The sequence below is a fragment of the Vipera berus genome, assembly GCF_964194415.1.
Source record: "Vipera berus genome assembly, chromosome: 6".
Taxonomy (NCBI): domain Eukaryota; kingdom Metazoa; phylum Chordata; class Lepidosauria; order Squamata; family Viperidae; genus Vipera; species Vipera berus.
This window is the reverse complement of record NC_138208.1, coordinates 2,252,702-2,267,370: the sequence shown is the minus strand read 5'-3', so window position 1 is coordinate 2,267,370 and position 14,669 is coordinate 2,252,702. Positions and strand designations below refer to the sequence as shown.

The window sequence follows — 14,669 nt, the reverse complement described above, 5'->3', positions numbered from 1 at the left end:
AAGCACGTAAATGACCTGGAAGCTCTAGTAATGAAACTTAAGAAGGACCGTGGGGAGGAAAAAAAAGGGAGGAAGATTAAATATGAAGATGAAATTACTGACAACAGGTACAGCAAAGGTGTAGCATGAAGAACTGACAACGATGTCTAAGGTGGTGGACAGTTTCTGCTTTTTTAAGATTGATTATCAACATTAAAGGAACAAAGAGTCAAGAAATTTAGTATGTTACAGGCACTTGGTAAAGCAGCCATGAAGGCCTGGGAGAAGATATTCAGATGTTGTACGTTGTGTTAGCCCCCTGCTCAGCCAGGAGCCTATACCATTTCAGACAGGTGACTGTCCAGTCTCTTCTTAGTGGGCCAGTAGAGTTTGTGCCTTCTCCTTACCAAGCTTGTAAACCCAATGAACAGCATGCGTAAACTCTGTCACAACAGGAAAACTACTCGCCAAAATGTACACGGAGAAATTAAGGTTAAATTTGGATTGCGATGTACATCACCCTGTTTTTAGCCAGAACCAAAGGTCTCATTGGGTAGGGGGTAACAGCGTTCCGTGCGCCTTTGGTGTCTAGTCATGCCGGCCACATGACCACGGAGACGTCCTCGGACAAGCGCTGGCTCTTCGGCTTTGAAACGGAGATGAGCACCGGCCCCTAGAGTCGGAAACGACTAGCACGCATGTGCGGGGGAACCTTTACCTTTACCTTTTTAATCAGGGGAATCGAATCCTGAGCGATTGTATAAGGTTTCCTACTCAAGCGGAGGGTTGGACTAGAAGACCTCCAAGGCCCCTTCCAACTCTGTTCTTCTATGATTCTAAAGGTTTCCCCTTTCCAGCTGTGTCGGACTTTAGGGCTGGCACTCCTCTCTGTTTCTTAGCTGAGGGAGGCAGCATCATGTGAAGATATTTCCGTAGTCATTGGCCAGCATGACTACAGGCTATTACCTTCCCACCAAAGTGGTACCTATTTATCTACTCGCATTTGCATGCTTTCAAAGTGCTAGGTAGGCAGGATCTGGAGCAAGGGACGGGAGCTCACCCTGTCTCATGGCGCTGGGATCTCAAACCTGGGCTGTCAGTTTTCTAGATAACAAGCGCAGAGTCTTTAACTATTGAGCCATCGCGCCCCCTGTTGTACAGTATCTGTATATAAAAAGATCAGTATTGTGCAGCGAATGGTTTTCTCTGTGACATTCAATGAAAATCAGAGTTGGGGGTCTGAAGAAGTAGGAAAGAAAACAATGTAGTGTTGGAGACTCCTATGGAGGGTCAAGAAAGCAAACCAAGGAATCTTACGGCAAATCATCCCAGAGGCAAAAATCCCTGGGATCAAATGATCATACTCTAGACCACTTTACAAGGCCTTGGTAAGGCCACATTTGGAATACTACATCCAGTTTGGGTCATTACAATGTAAAAAAGATGTTGAGTCTCTAGAAAGAGTACAGAGAAGAGCAACAAAGATGATCAGGGGACTGGAGGCTAAAACATATAAGGAACGGTTGCTGGAATTGGGTATGTGTAGTTTAATGAAGAGGAAGACGAGGGGTGATGGGATAGTAGTCTTCCAGTATCTCAGGGACTGCCCCAAAGAAGAGGAAGTCAAGCTATTCTCCAAAGCACCTGAAAGCAGGACAAGAAGCAACGGATGGAAACTAACCAAGGACAGAAGCAATGTGGAACTAAGGAGAAATTTCCTGACAGTTAGAACAATTAACCAGTGGAACAACCTGCCTCCAGAAGTGGTGAATGCTCCAACACTGGAAGTTTTTAAGAAGAGACTGGACAGCCACTTGTCTGAAATGGTATAGGATTTCTTGCCTGAGCAGGGGGGTTGGACTAGATGACCTCCAAGGTCCCTTCCAACTTTATTATTATTAATATTATTAGACTCATTATAGGGAGACTCATGTCTCTGGAGAAGTCTGTCATGGTGGGGAGAATAGAAGAGAAGAGAGGAAGAGGACAAGCAGTAGCAAAATGGCATGGATTCAGTTATTCCATTGGTGCATCATTGGAAAACTGAAGGACCAATTTGGGAGTGCACCATCATGGGGTAAGTCTATCTGTGTAGTTGCTAAGGATCATAGTGATCTACGACGCATAATAAATAACTTTTCTTTTTGAGGAGCTTGACTAAGATCACAGCTCCATTTAGCATAGGGGTCTTCAAACCTGGCCCTTTTATGACTTTTATGACTTCCTGGCTGAGGACCTCTGGGCCTTGAAGTCCACAAGTCATAAAAGGGCCAGGTTTGAAGACCCCTGATTTAGCATAACCCCTCTCAGCTCTTGGTCAAGAGCTGCCCTTGAGATATCTTCAGTATGGTCAGTTCTGCGCTTGCCCTATACCCCATGTACTTCACTCAAACAATGGGCAGTCAACAACCCATTAGATGAAAAGAACCTGGCTCAGATTAGTCACCAGATGAGAAAGGATCGAGAACAAAACTCTGGTGTATTTTGATCTCTGTGGTGAGTAAGAGGAGAGCCTTCTTGCAAAAAAAAAAAAAGATTAATCATTGGGTCACAGTATGGATGCCCTGCAAAGAACATTCCCTCCATGACTTCACAGGACAGACAATGCCTTTATTTAACAGTTATTACTCTTTCTCCCTTGGTGCTCATTCTGTTCTGTTGGCAAACTCTGAGATCCATTTGTTTGTCCACCTATTAAACTTCCTTGCAAAACTTCTGCTCTACCTTCAGAGGCCCACCTGTCAGTCTAACCAGCTGGCCAAAGACTCAAGTCCCCATCTTCAAATCATTTGGTATGTCTTTGGTCTGCCACATATATATATATATATTTCTGGATCAACCTATTCTCCAAAGCACCTGAAAGCAGGACAAGAAGAAATGGATATTCAAAAACATCCGATAAATAAGAGCTAAGAACTCAACTGACGTGACAGCAATGTTTCAATGTCTAAGGGGCTCCCATTAAGAAGAGGGAGTGTGTGTCAAACCTATGTTCCAAAACACCTGAAGGCGGAACAAGAAGCAACGGATGGAAACTAACCAAGGAGAGAATCAACCTAGAACTAAGGAGACATTTCCGGACATTGAGAGCAATTGACCAGTGGAACAGCTTGCCTTCAAAAGTTATGGATGCTCCATGATTGGAAGTTTTCAAGAAGAGACTGGACAATCCCTTGGCTGAAATGGCATAGGATCTCCTGTTCGAGCAGGGGGCTGGACTAGAAGACCTCCAAGGTCCCTCCCAACTCTGTCATTCCGTTTCTGTTGTGCTGCATGTTTGACGATTTCCGCATTTTTTTTTTTAGTATTTCAGACTTGTCTTTTGTAAACCATTTAGGCTCCTAAGTGATTAGGGCCACTTATCCATTTCATAAACAAAGAACTTCCCAGCTGCTTGTCCCCTTTTCGCAAACAGCCTTTTGTTTTGATGTACAACACTTTCAAGAACTGGTTGCTGTTGCTGAGAGAAGAATACCTACATCCTCCAGGGATACGCTACAACCGATTTGATTTCTGTAGAGATTATGGTGACATTTATTGACTGGCCAGAATGCAGAATAACAGAGTTGGAAGTGAACTTGAAGGTCCAGCCTCCCTATATCATTTCAGACAAATGGCTGTCCAGTCTGTTCTTGAGGACCTCCAGTGATAGAACATGCCGTTCCACTGGTTAATTGTTCACACTGTCAGGAAGTTTCTCCTTAGTTCTAGGTTGCTTCTCTCCTTGATGAGTTTCCATCCGTTGCTTCTTGTCCTGCTTTCAGGTGCTTTGGAGAAGAGCTTGACACCAACCCCCTTCTTTGTGGCAGCCCCTGAGATACTGGAAGACCGTTATCAGATCTCTTAGTTCAACCCCCTGCTCAGGCAGGAAACCCTATACCATTCCAGACAAATGGCTATCCAGTCTCTTCTTAAATACTTCCAGTGTTGTAGCATTCACAGCTTCTGGAGGCAGGTTGTTCCACTGGTTGATTGTTCTAACTGTCAGGAAGTTTCTCCTTAGTTCTAGGTTGCTTCTCTCCTTGATTACTTTCCATCCGTTGCTTCTTCTCCTACCTTCAGGGGCTTTGGGGAATAGGTTGACCTCCCCTCTTCTTTGGGGCAGCCCGAGAGATTGGAAGACTGCTATCCTGTCACCCCTAGTCACCCTTTTCATTAAACTAGATGTACCCAATTCCTGCAACTGCTCTTCATACAACTATTGTAGCTATAGGAAGACAAAAACACCTCCTTGCCATCAATTAACATCTACATAAGCAGTGATTAATACTGGACCAACAATCAAGCAGTGATACCCCTATCAAGGAACTACTATCTCAGACAAAGAAGCAAACAGTAAACAACAGCCTAATCTAGGACCTCCCACCAACAAGGCAAGCCACTTTTACACAGGATAAGCAGAGAGCAAACCCTACTCCTGCAAGAAAACAAGTCAGAGAGCACCAAGGACCCCACAGTCCTCCTCCTCCTCCTCCTCCTCCTTCCACAAACCCTACTCCTTTCTAGCACTGATGATGTTACCTAGTTGGGTCATGAAACGTCTGCAAGAAAACAAGCAAGCTCAGAGAGCACCAAGGACCCCACAGTCGTCCTCCTCCTCCTCCTCCTCCTCCTCCTCCTCCTCCTCCTCCTCCTCCTCCTCCCACAAACCTTACTCCATTCTGGCACTGACGATGTTACCTAATTGGATAATGAAATGTCTGCAAGAAAACAATCAAGTTCAGAGAGCACCAAGGTTTCCCAGTACAACCAAAATTATCTTCCAGTTGTACTGTTGTAGCTTGGTTAAGCTACAAAAACTACCTTGCTATGAAATATTTCAGCTTGAGAGAAAGATCCAATTCCTTCAAAACGCTTGTCCTTTTTCTACACTTCTTCCAGAGGGTTGAGAAATAACTCAAAGATGAACGAGATTAAAGTAATGTAATGGGTAATGTATTTCATCCAATGGAGATGAGGTTCCAATTGTCCTGAAAGAGCCGGTTCAGCCTCTGGCGGGGCTGAATACTAAGACCCAGACTTAGCCTCAGAATAGGAATATGTGGCCATTCTGATATGTTTTCTTCTCCTATTCACATTAGATTTTTGTTCATTTATATTATAAGTTAGTCTTTTCAAGAGTAAGATAATAATAATAATAATAATAATAATAATAATAATAATAATAATAATAATAATAATAATAATAATAATAATAATAATAATAAGAAGAAGAAGAAGAAGAAGAAGAAGAAGAAGAAGAAGAAGAAGAAGAAGAAGAGAGGAGGAGGAGGAGGAGGAGGAGGAGGAGGAGGAGGAGGAGGAGGAGGAGGAGGAGAAGAAGAAGAAGAAGAAGAAGAAGAAGAAGAAGAAGAAGAAGAAGAAGAAGAAGAAGAAGAAGAAGAAGAAGAAGAAGAAGAATCAGGAGGAGAAAACAGGAGGGGGAGCAGGAGAAGAAGAAGAAGAAGAATCAGGAGGAGGAGGAGAAAGAGGAGGAGAAAAGAGGAGGTGGAGTAGGAGAAGAAGAAGAAGAAGAAGAAGAAGAAGAAGAAGAAGAAGAAGAAGAAGAAGAAGAAGAAGAAGAAGAAGAAGAAGAAGAAGAAGAAGAAGAAGAAGAAGAAGAGGAGGAGGAGGAGGAGGAGGAGGAGGAGGAGGAGGAGGAGAAGAAGAAGAAGAAGAAGAAGAAGAAGAAGAAGAAGAAGAAGAAGAAGAAGAAGAAGAAGAAGAAGAAGAAGAAGAAGAAGAAGAATCAGGAGGAGAAAACAGGAGGGGGAGCAGGAGAAGAAGAAGAAGAAGAAGAATCAGGAGTAGGAGGAGAAAGAGGAGGAGAAAAGAGGAGGTGGAGTAGGAGAAGAAGAAGAAGAAGAAGAAGAAGAAGAAGAAGAAGAAGAAGAAGAAGAGAAAAGAAGAAGAAGAAGAAGAAGAGAGAGGAGGAGGAGGAGGAGGAGGAGGAGGAGGAGGAGGAGGAGGAGGAGGAGGAGGAGGAGGAGGAGGAGGAAGAAGAAGAAGAAGAAGAAGAAGAAGAAGAAGAAGAAGAAGAAGAAGAAGAAGAAGAAGAAGAAAACCTTTGTTGTTGTTGTTTTTACTGTGGGCACACTGTGCTCTCAAACGTGTACACGTACACAACAGACATATAGAGATGCTACATACATACATATGCATATAACTACACCCTTACATATAAATACATATAAATATTAATCACTGTCCATCGTGGATACATAGCAGAAAGAGGAAGCTTGAGAGTTCACAAGATTGAGACTGTATGGAGCAAAACTGTGACTGGATCTGGATGTTCTGCTGCGGATACCACGGACCCCCCCCCTCCTCCCAGAAGGCAACAAAGAAAACAGGTTGTGAAGAGGATGTGTCGAGTCCCAGACAATCTTGCGGACCCTGCTCAAGCAATGCTTATGGGCCACATCCTGGATGGAAGGGAGGGGACTGCCAATGACCTTTTCTGCCGTCCTCACCACTCTCTGCACCGCCTCCCTGTCAGAAAAAGGGATGCTTCCAAACCAGACTGTAAGGACAGGATGTTCTCGATCGTCCCTCTGTAGAAAGTGGTAAGGATGGGGGAAGGAAGATGTACTAGGGTTTGTGGCTGGATCCACTGGGAAATGTTGAGATGCAAGCCTAATGTTCAGATACTCCAGGTCCCTGCAGCCTTCTCAGGATGAAGCCCGGGGGACAGGCATGTCTCCAGACTGGAAAGGTTTAGCAAGGGGCTGGCATGATATAACAAATTTCATTTTCCATTGTGTACACACATGGCTTGTTTTGTTTTTAATCAGTGGAGCCTCTAGTTATATTGTTTTGGCCTACTCCAGGTCCTGTGAAGTGCTTCTCAAGAAAGAGAACTTCGGAAGACAGCGCAAAAGTGAGCTATCATCAGCCTCAGCTTTTTAAAACCACAGAACTGTTCTCTGCCTTTGACTGATCTGCACTTCGTGCTGAGCCACCATTTGCTTTGAGTAAAGGGCCTTTCTCTGAAAGCTCGGGCCAAAATGAAACAAACCACATTATGTTCTCATAATGGCCCAGATTTTTATTTACCCTGAGGCCACCAGCTGAGATGGCGGTGCATAGAGCAACTGACCGGAAACGGGACTGTTGTCCTACAGGGACAACTGCGGTCCATCTCCATCCACCAAGGACATCTGCTGTTTTGGGTTTTGTCTCGGGGGCTGCAGCCAAGCACAGATTAATAGGGTCCCCTCTGTTGCACCAGCTGCCTTGCTGGACTTAGAGGCAAATGGGATTCTCTTGACAACTGAGGAGATTAAGGAAGGCCGATTAAGGCCTGTCCAGATCTGCAATTCAGCAGAATCAATAAACAAAGAATAAACATGTTCCACTTCTCTCAGACTGAGATTTTAAGTAATAGTTAAATGTGTTCAACTAATGAACCAGCTGTATAAATAAATAGAACAAAGATGATTGTGGGATGGTGGTGGTGGAGGTTAAAACATATGAAGAACGGTTGCCGGAATTGGGTGTGTCTAGTCTAGTGAAAAGAAGGACTAGGGTGACATGATAGCAGTCTTCCAATATTTGAGGGGTTGCCCCAAAGAAGAGGGGGTTCAACTTATTTTCCAAAGCACCAGAAATAAGACAAGAAGCAATGGGTGGAAACTGAACAAAGAGAGAAGCAACCTAGAACAAAGGAAAAATTTGCTGGCAGTGAGAACAATCAACCAGTGGAACGGACTGCCTCCAGAAGTTGTGAATGCTCCATCACTGGAGCTTTTTAAGAAGAGACTGGACAGCCATTTGTCTAAAATGGTATGGGGTTTCCTGCCTGAGCAGGAGGTTGGACTAGATGACCTCCAAGGTCCCTTCCAATTCTGTTCTTTTGATTCTGATTCTAGTGCTTGGGTCAGATTTATTCCCCATTCAATTATGAATTCCCCCAATTAAAAACCTTGAGGATATAGTCTGGGTCTTACCATAATATTGTGAGTTCTGTGCACTGGATCGGCACTTGTCTGTGCTTAGCATCCTATTTGTGTGAAACAACACTCAACTCCACATCCCCTATTTTAGAACAAAGCTTCACATTTCTACAGGCAAATGTCATCTGCCCAAACCTCAAAACCTGGAGCTCCAGCCTCATCCTCAATGACTCTGCTGTCAACTTAAGAGTCGAATTGTCCACTCACTGGCAATGCCAGATCGTAGAGAATTCAGCACTAGGAGACGATAAAACATTACGTTTGAGGTTCTACTATTGTTCCTGCTGTGGACAATGAAAACTGCACATCCCCTTTGAAGAAAATCCTGGGGAAAAAACCTCAGGATCGGGAACTGTTTAGACATCATTCACTCAAGAAAGCATTTCCCTGCCCTGAAGCCACCTGAGCAACAATAAAATTTGCAAGGTGCAAATTAGGCATGCATAAATCCTATCCATGGAATCCTATCGTCTCGCTTCACAGATCCACAATGCTGCCACGGGCTTTGGCTGAACCATGGAGCTACATTATTTCTTTCAAATCTTCTTACGTTGCCAGGGCAGAATACGGAAAGGTCCACGTTCTGCTTCCTTCCATGGCATGAATAAGTGTGTTTTTCCCCCTCTGCTGTATATTTTCTCCAATATATCCCCCTTCAGAAGACAATATGTGTAGATCAGGGCTGAATTGTGGACGCCTTAGTGATCTCTGAGTTGGTGGTTTTATTACAGGTGTTTCATTGCCAAATTAGGTAACATCATCAGTGCACTGGTGAGGTTAGCTAGCTGGGTAATAAAACGTCTGCAAGAAAACCACCAAGCTCAGAGAGCACCAAGGACCCCACAGTTCTCCTCCTCCTCCTCCTCCTCTCCGCAAACCCCACTTCCTCCTAACACTGATGATGTTACCTGGTTTGCTAAAGCAACGTCCGCAAGAAAACCACCAAGCTCAGAGGGCACCAAGGACCCCACAGTCCTCCTCCTCCCTAGCCCTCCTCCTCCCTCTCCTTTCCTCTCCCCCCTCTTCCTCCTCCTCCTCCTCCACTTTGAAAATGTCCCTCCCTTGTAGCACTGTTGATGTTACCTAGTTAGGTAATGAAACCTCTGCAAGAAAAGTACCAAGCTCAGATGTCTATGGAGATTCTTAGTCCTCCAGGTCATAGTTACCCCAAAGATACTTTTTCAGGAGGCAACCGGACTTTCTTGTTTTTCTTTGACGATGTTTCGCTTCTCATCCAAGAAGCTTCTTCAGCTCTGACTGGATGGTGGGGAAGGAACGGATTTATATTCAAAGAGGCCACCTATGTCAAAATTGAACAGCCCTCTCTCAACACAGGGGGAGGGATCCAACAACATCTATCTCCAGTCTACAACGCAGTCCTTTCACTAGTTCCAAGAAGGCTCCACAGCCATTTGCACCACTCAGGTGACCCTGAGGACGCAGACAAACCTCCAGGTAGCCTCAATGACCCTCTAAAAGAAGGCAAATGACCAGCTGTCTGCAAGGAGTACAAATCCTTCCATTCCCCCACCGTCCAGTCAGAGCTGAAGAAGCTCCTGGGATGAGAAGCGAAACGTCTTCAGGGAAAAACGAGAAAGTCCAGTGGCCTCATGAAAAAGCATCTTTTGGGACACCAAGCTCAGAGAGCACCAAGGACCCCACAGGGTAGTCTCTTTGCCTTTTCAACGGGGGGGAAACGATGTGACTCTGTCCGAGCCATTCTTTGCGTGACCAGAGCAGGCTAATCATGCGCTGAAGGCACGGTGAGCGTACGAACAGCAGCAAAGGAACTGCCTTGCAGTTACCAACCAATGTCTTACCTCCACATCCCTTTCTAACTGCAGACCAGCTTCCGCCAGGTTGCGTTCAAACTCCTCCCGCTGCTCCTGTTTCGCCACCTCCAAGGCATCCTGTGGAGCAACGTCAATGACCTGAGCTTCTGGAGTAGATTCGTCCTGTTGCTTCTGCTGGCTTTTGGCGGTCTCCCCGTTAGAAATAATAGCCAAAGACCCCGGCCTGTGTAAGGGGCCTTGAGAGTCACCCCCGTGGTCCGAGGCATGTTTCCGATAGTGGTAAACTAAGACGTAGTCCACTTTCCTCTTGCTGTCTCGGAAATGCATCCCTCCGGCTGACGGCGATGGGCTTTCTGAGGCCTGACCCTGAGCCCCATCCAGATAATTGTTAATCACCTGGAAGGAAAAACGGGAGAGAATTTACCCAAGGATGCAATGAATAAAACCCGCAAACAGAGGGGGGGAAAAAATAACAGAGCGTGCCGGATAGGCAGAGAATCTGTATGAACTGTTGCGTTTGAAGGAATGGAGCAGATGGGAGTCAGATTAAACCACGCAGGAAAAGCTTGGATTTCGCGAGCTTTGAGCAACCGAGGCATCCACAGGGTAAATACTTTTGGACGACTGATAGAAATAATCCCAGACGGAGGTGCAAAGGAGGCAAGTCCCACCCTCTAAAAAAGAAAAAAATAAGAGGGGAGAAAAAAAAAGAAGGAACGAAAGAGCAGCAAGGCTGGAGGAAGCTACACATTTATTACATGCCCTCCTCTCCATGTTTACCGTAATTCAGATCCCCCTTTGCTTTTCCTCCTAGCAATATAAATAGCAGCATAAAATACATGCTCACACGCCTCCCCCCCCACTTAATCTCCTATACATCCGTAGCTATTCAAGAATTTAACCGGTTTCTCTCCAAATGTACACTCAACTGAAAGTCAATAACACTCAATGTTCTTCTGGTAGTCTTGGAAACCACCAAATAGGCAGGTTTTTTCTTTCTTTTTTTTTTTAAAAAAAGTTGCAAAGTATTGTTTACATACAATGAACACAGGAACTAGGGCAGGGGTAGGCAACCTCGGCTCTTTTATGACTTGTGGACTTCAACTCCCAGAATTCCTCAGCCAGCATGGCTCAGCTTGGAAACCTCTCCATTTCTCCTCAGCATGGCTGGCTCAGGAATTCTGGGAGTTGAAGTCCACAAGTCATAAAGCGGCCTAGGCCAGAGGTAGGCAACCTCGGCTTTTTTATGACTCGTGGACTTCAACTCCCAGAATTCCTGAGCCAGCATGGCTCAGCTTGGAAACCTCTCCCTTTCTCCTCAGCATGGCTGGCTCAGGAATTCTGGGAGTTGAAGTCCAGGAGTCACAGAGCGGCCTAGGCCTAGGCCAGGGTTAGGCAACCTTGGCTCTTTTATGACTGGTGGACTTCAACTCCCAGAATTCCTGAGCCAGCGTGGCTCAGCTTGGAAACCTCTCCTTTTCCCCTCAGCGTGGCTGGCTCAGGAATTCTGGGAGTTGAAGTCCACAAGTCATAAAGCGGCCTAGGCCAGAGGTAGGCAACCTCGGCTTTTTTATGACTCATGGACTTCAACTCCCAGAATTCCTGAGCCAGCCTGGCTCAGCTTGGAAACCTCTCCCTTTCTCCTCAGCATGGCTGGCTTAGGAATTCTGGGAGTTGAAGTCCACGAGTCATAAAAGAGCCGAGGTTGCCTACCCCTGAACTAGGGCATCCGTTAAGAGGCATTTTTCCTACTCAGCCAATTAGCACTAACTACCTTGTTTGGTTTTTATTTAAAGGTACATATTGGTTGCTTTTGACCACTTCACTAACCAGCTGAAGCTCAATTAATAAATCCGCCTTGACTTCCTACATTCATATATATGTGTCCTATCAATGGTCAAGTAACCCACAGTTAGATGGATTCCTATATTGAGGGGTGCACAACGGCTTGCATCACGAAGCCAAACCATAGTTTCCTTCAGAAGTTAGAATGGCTAGACTGTGCCAGATGATTCGTTTTTCAGCGTTCCAATATTCGAGGGCCTGCCATAAAGAAAAGGGGTGGTGGTGGTCATGCTATTTTCCAAAGCACCAGAAGGCAAGACAAGAAACGATGGGTGGAAACTCATCAAGGAGAGAAGCAACCTAGAACTAAGGAGAAACTTCCTGACAGTGAGAACAATTAACCAGTGGAACTCCTTGCCTCCAGAAGTTGTAAATGCTCCAACACTGGAAGTTTCTAAAGAAGAGACCGGACAGCCATTTGTCTGAAGTGGTATAGGGTTTCCTGCCTGAGCAGAGGGTTGGACTAGAAGACCCCCAAGGTCCCTTCCAACTCTCTTATTCTATTCTAAATATTTCACACAGGTTTCCTTGGTTGGTCATCACAAATGAGTCCAGCATTTCGGTTGTTAAGCAAGACGTTGGTCAAGCGTGCTTCGCCCCACTTTACAACCTTTCTTGCCAAGGCTTATCGGTGAATCACTGCAGCTGTGAAAAGTTAATAACCTGGTTACAAAGTGAATCTGGCTTTCCCATGGACTCTCTCCTTGCCCGAAGGTCACCAAAGTGGATCACGAGAGCCTGGAACACTGCAGCCGTCGTAAATACGAATCGGTTGCCAAGGGTCTGCATTTCGATCCCGTGACCCCGGGAAGGGTGCGACGGTCGTTACGTACGAAAAACGGTTATAAGTTGCTTTCCCCACCCCCCAGGGCTGTTGTAAGTTGAGGACTACCTGTAGGGGGTTAACTCCAGGAAGCAGTTATGGTATGTTTCTCTCTCTGAGTTCCAAGACAACATTGCTCCAGCTTTGATGAACTCTTCGTAAGAACAAGGGAATAGGGGCTTACATGTTATTGCCTTGGGAGTCATCAATTTGAAAACAAGTCCTCCTTAGCAACAGCGTGCAAATAAGCAGGTAGTTCAGTGTGACCTTTTTTTCATGGGTTTTTTCCCCCCTATATAATAACAAATGTGCATTGTGAAATGCAGAATTCCTTAAGCGTGAGACATACGCCCAGATCCCACTCTCTCTTCTTTCAAAGGCCTCCCAAGCTCCCTCCCTTAAGAGTCAGGATCAGGATCAGAATAACAGAGTTGGAAGGGAGCCTGTGGGTCATCTAGCCCAACCCCCTGCCCAAGAAGGAGACTGAGTCTACACCATTGGCAGTCTGGTCTCTTCTTGAAAGCCTCCAGTGATGAAGCCCCCACAACTTCTGGAGGCAACTCCTGTTCCACTGGTTAATTGTTCCTAACTGTCAGGAAGTTTCTCCTTAGTTCTAGGTTGCTTCTCTCCTTGACTAGTTTCCATCCGTTGCTTCTTGACCTGCCTTCCGGTGCTTTGGAGAAGAGCTTGACTGCCTCTTCTTTGGGGCAACCCCTGAGATACTGGAACTCAGCTATCATCTCACTCCTCATCCTTCTCTTCATCAAACTAGACCTGCCCAATTCCAGCAACCGTTCCTTATATGTTTTAGCCTCCAGTCCCCTGATCATCTTTGTTGCTCTTCTCTGCACTCTTACCAGAGTCTCAGCATCTATTTTATGGAGACCAAAACTGGTAAGGTAAAGGTTCCCCTGCACATGCGTGCTAGTCGTTTCCGACTTTAGGGGCCGGTGCTCATCTCCGTTTCAAAGCCAAAGAGCCAGCCCTTGTCCGAGGACGTCTCCGTGGTCATGTGGCCGGCATGACTAGACGCCAGAGGTGCACGGAACGCTGTTACCTTCCCACCGTAGTGGTACCTATTTTTCTACTTGCATTTTTATGTGCTTTCGAACTGCTACGTTGGCAGAAGCTGGGACGAGTAACAGGCGCTCACTCTATTACACGGCACTCGGGATTCGACCTGCCAAACTGCCGACCTTCTGATCGACAAGCTCAGCGTCCTAACCCACTGAGCCACTGCGTATATATATAAAGATATATATATATATCTTTAATCGGACATCAAGAGTCCTGAGAAGAACATCAAAGTTGATGAAACTGTATGAGGAACGATTGAGAGAAGTAGGTATGTCTTGTCTATCAATGATAAGGACTGGAGAAACACGCTAGCTGTCTTCCAGTACTTGAGGGGCTGTCACAGAAAAGAGGGGGGGATCGACTTCTTCTCCTGCACCTGACAACAATTGGTAGAAGATCATCTGAAGAAGATCCAAGAAGAACAAAGGAGACACTTCCTGACATTGAAAACAACTGATCAGTAGAATAGCCTGCCACCCGGATTTGTAGATGCTCCGTCCCTGGAGATGTTCAAGGAAAGATTGGACAACCATTCTCTGGAATGGCATAGAGTCTCTTGCTTGAGCAGAGGGTTGGACTAGAAGACCTCCAAGGTCCCACTCAGCCCTACGTTTCTATGTAATTCTATGTAACTGTGCAAAGCCCAAAAATGTTAGCCTACATTATCGCCTCTTCATCGCAGATAGAATTCCAGTGTCCCGTCCTTTATTTATTTTATTTATTACGAGATTCATTGGCTGCCCCTCTTATATCCAGTGACTCTGGATGGGGCCATCTTACGGTGCCCACCATCCTTTCCCTGGCCTTTCCCCCCCCCATTTTTCAGGAAGCAGGATATTTACAGGTCATCCATGCTTACAAAATTTGACCGTCGAGTCCCCAGTTAATCGTGTGTTACATTCCGTTTAGACGTAAACATTTATAGGACGAGGGGGGGGCTACGGACAGATCGCAGAATCGCAGAAAAGAAAACAAATTTCCGGTTCTTACGCTTGCCGAAGAAATTTGCAAGACACACTAGGGGAAAATAAATAAATAATTAAATATCTCCGGGACCCAACCACAGTGATTTGCACAGAATTGTGGTCTGCTAAGAAATAAAGGTTTCAGGCCACACAGAATTTGTTCTCCTTCTTCATGACTGGGGAACAGAAAGGACCTTTTTGGGTTGATTTGCTGAGCTGCCTTCAGACGTTTTGGGGTGCCCCATCGCTGGAG

General features: G+C 45.6%; 1 protein-coding gene across 1 annotated transcript in view; it reads right to left on the bottom strand.

The window, feature by feature from the left end:
* ANO2 (anoctamin 2) overlaps window positions 1-10,605 on the bottom strand; it is a gene marked incomplete at its 3' end in the record, with an annotated part of 127,770 nt that extends 117,165 nt beyond the window's left edge. The window contains exon 1 of the mRNA XM_081331309.1: window positions 9,734-10,605. Within this exon, the coding sequence (XP_081187435.1) occupies window positions 9,734-10,033 (300 nt within the window). The 5' untranslated portion in view covers window positions 10,034-10,605. The remainder of the gene's footprint in view (window positions 1-9,733) is intronic.
* Window positions 10,606-14,669: the final 4,064 nt, after the last annotated feature.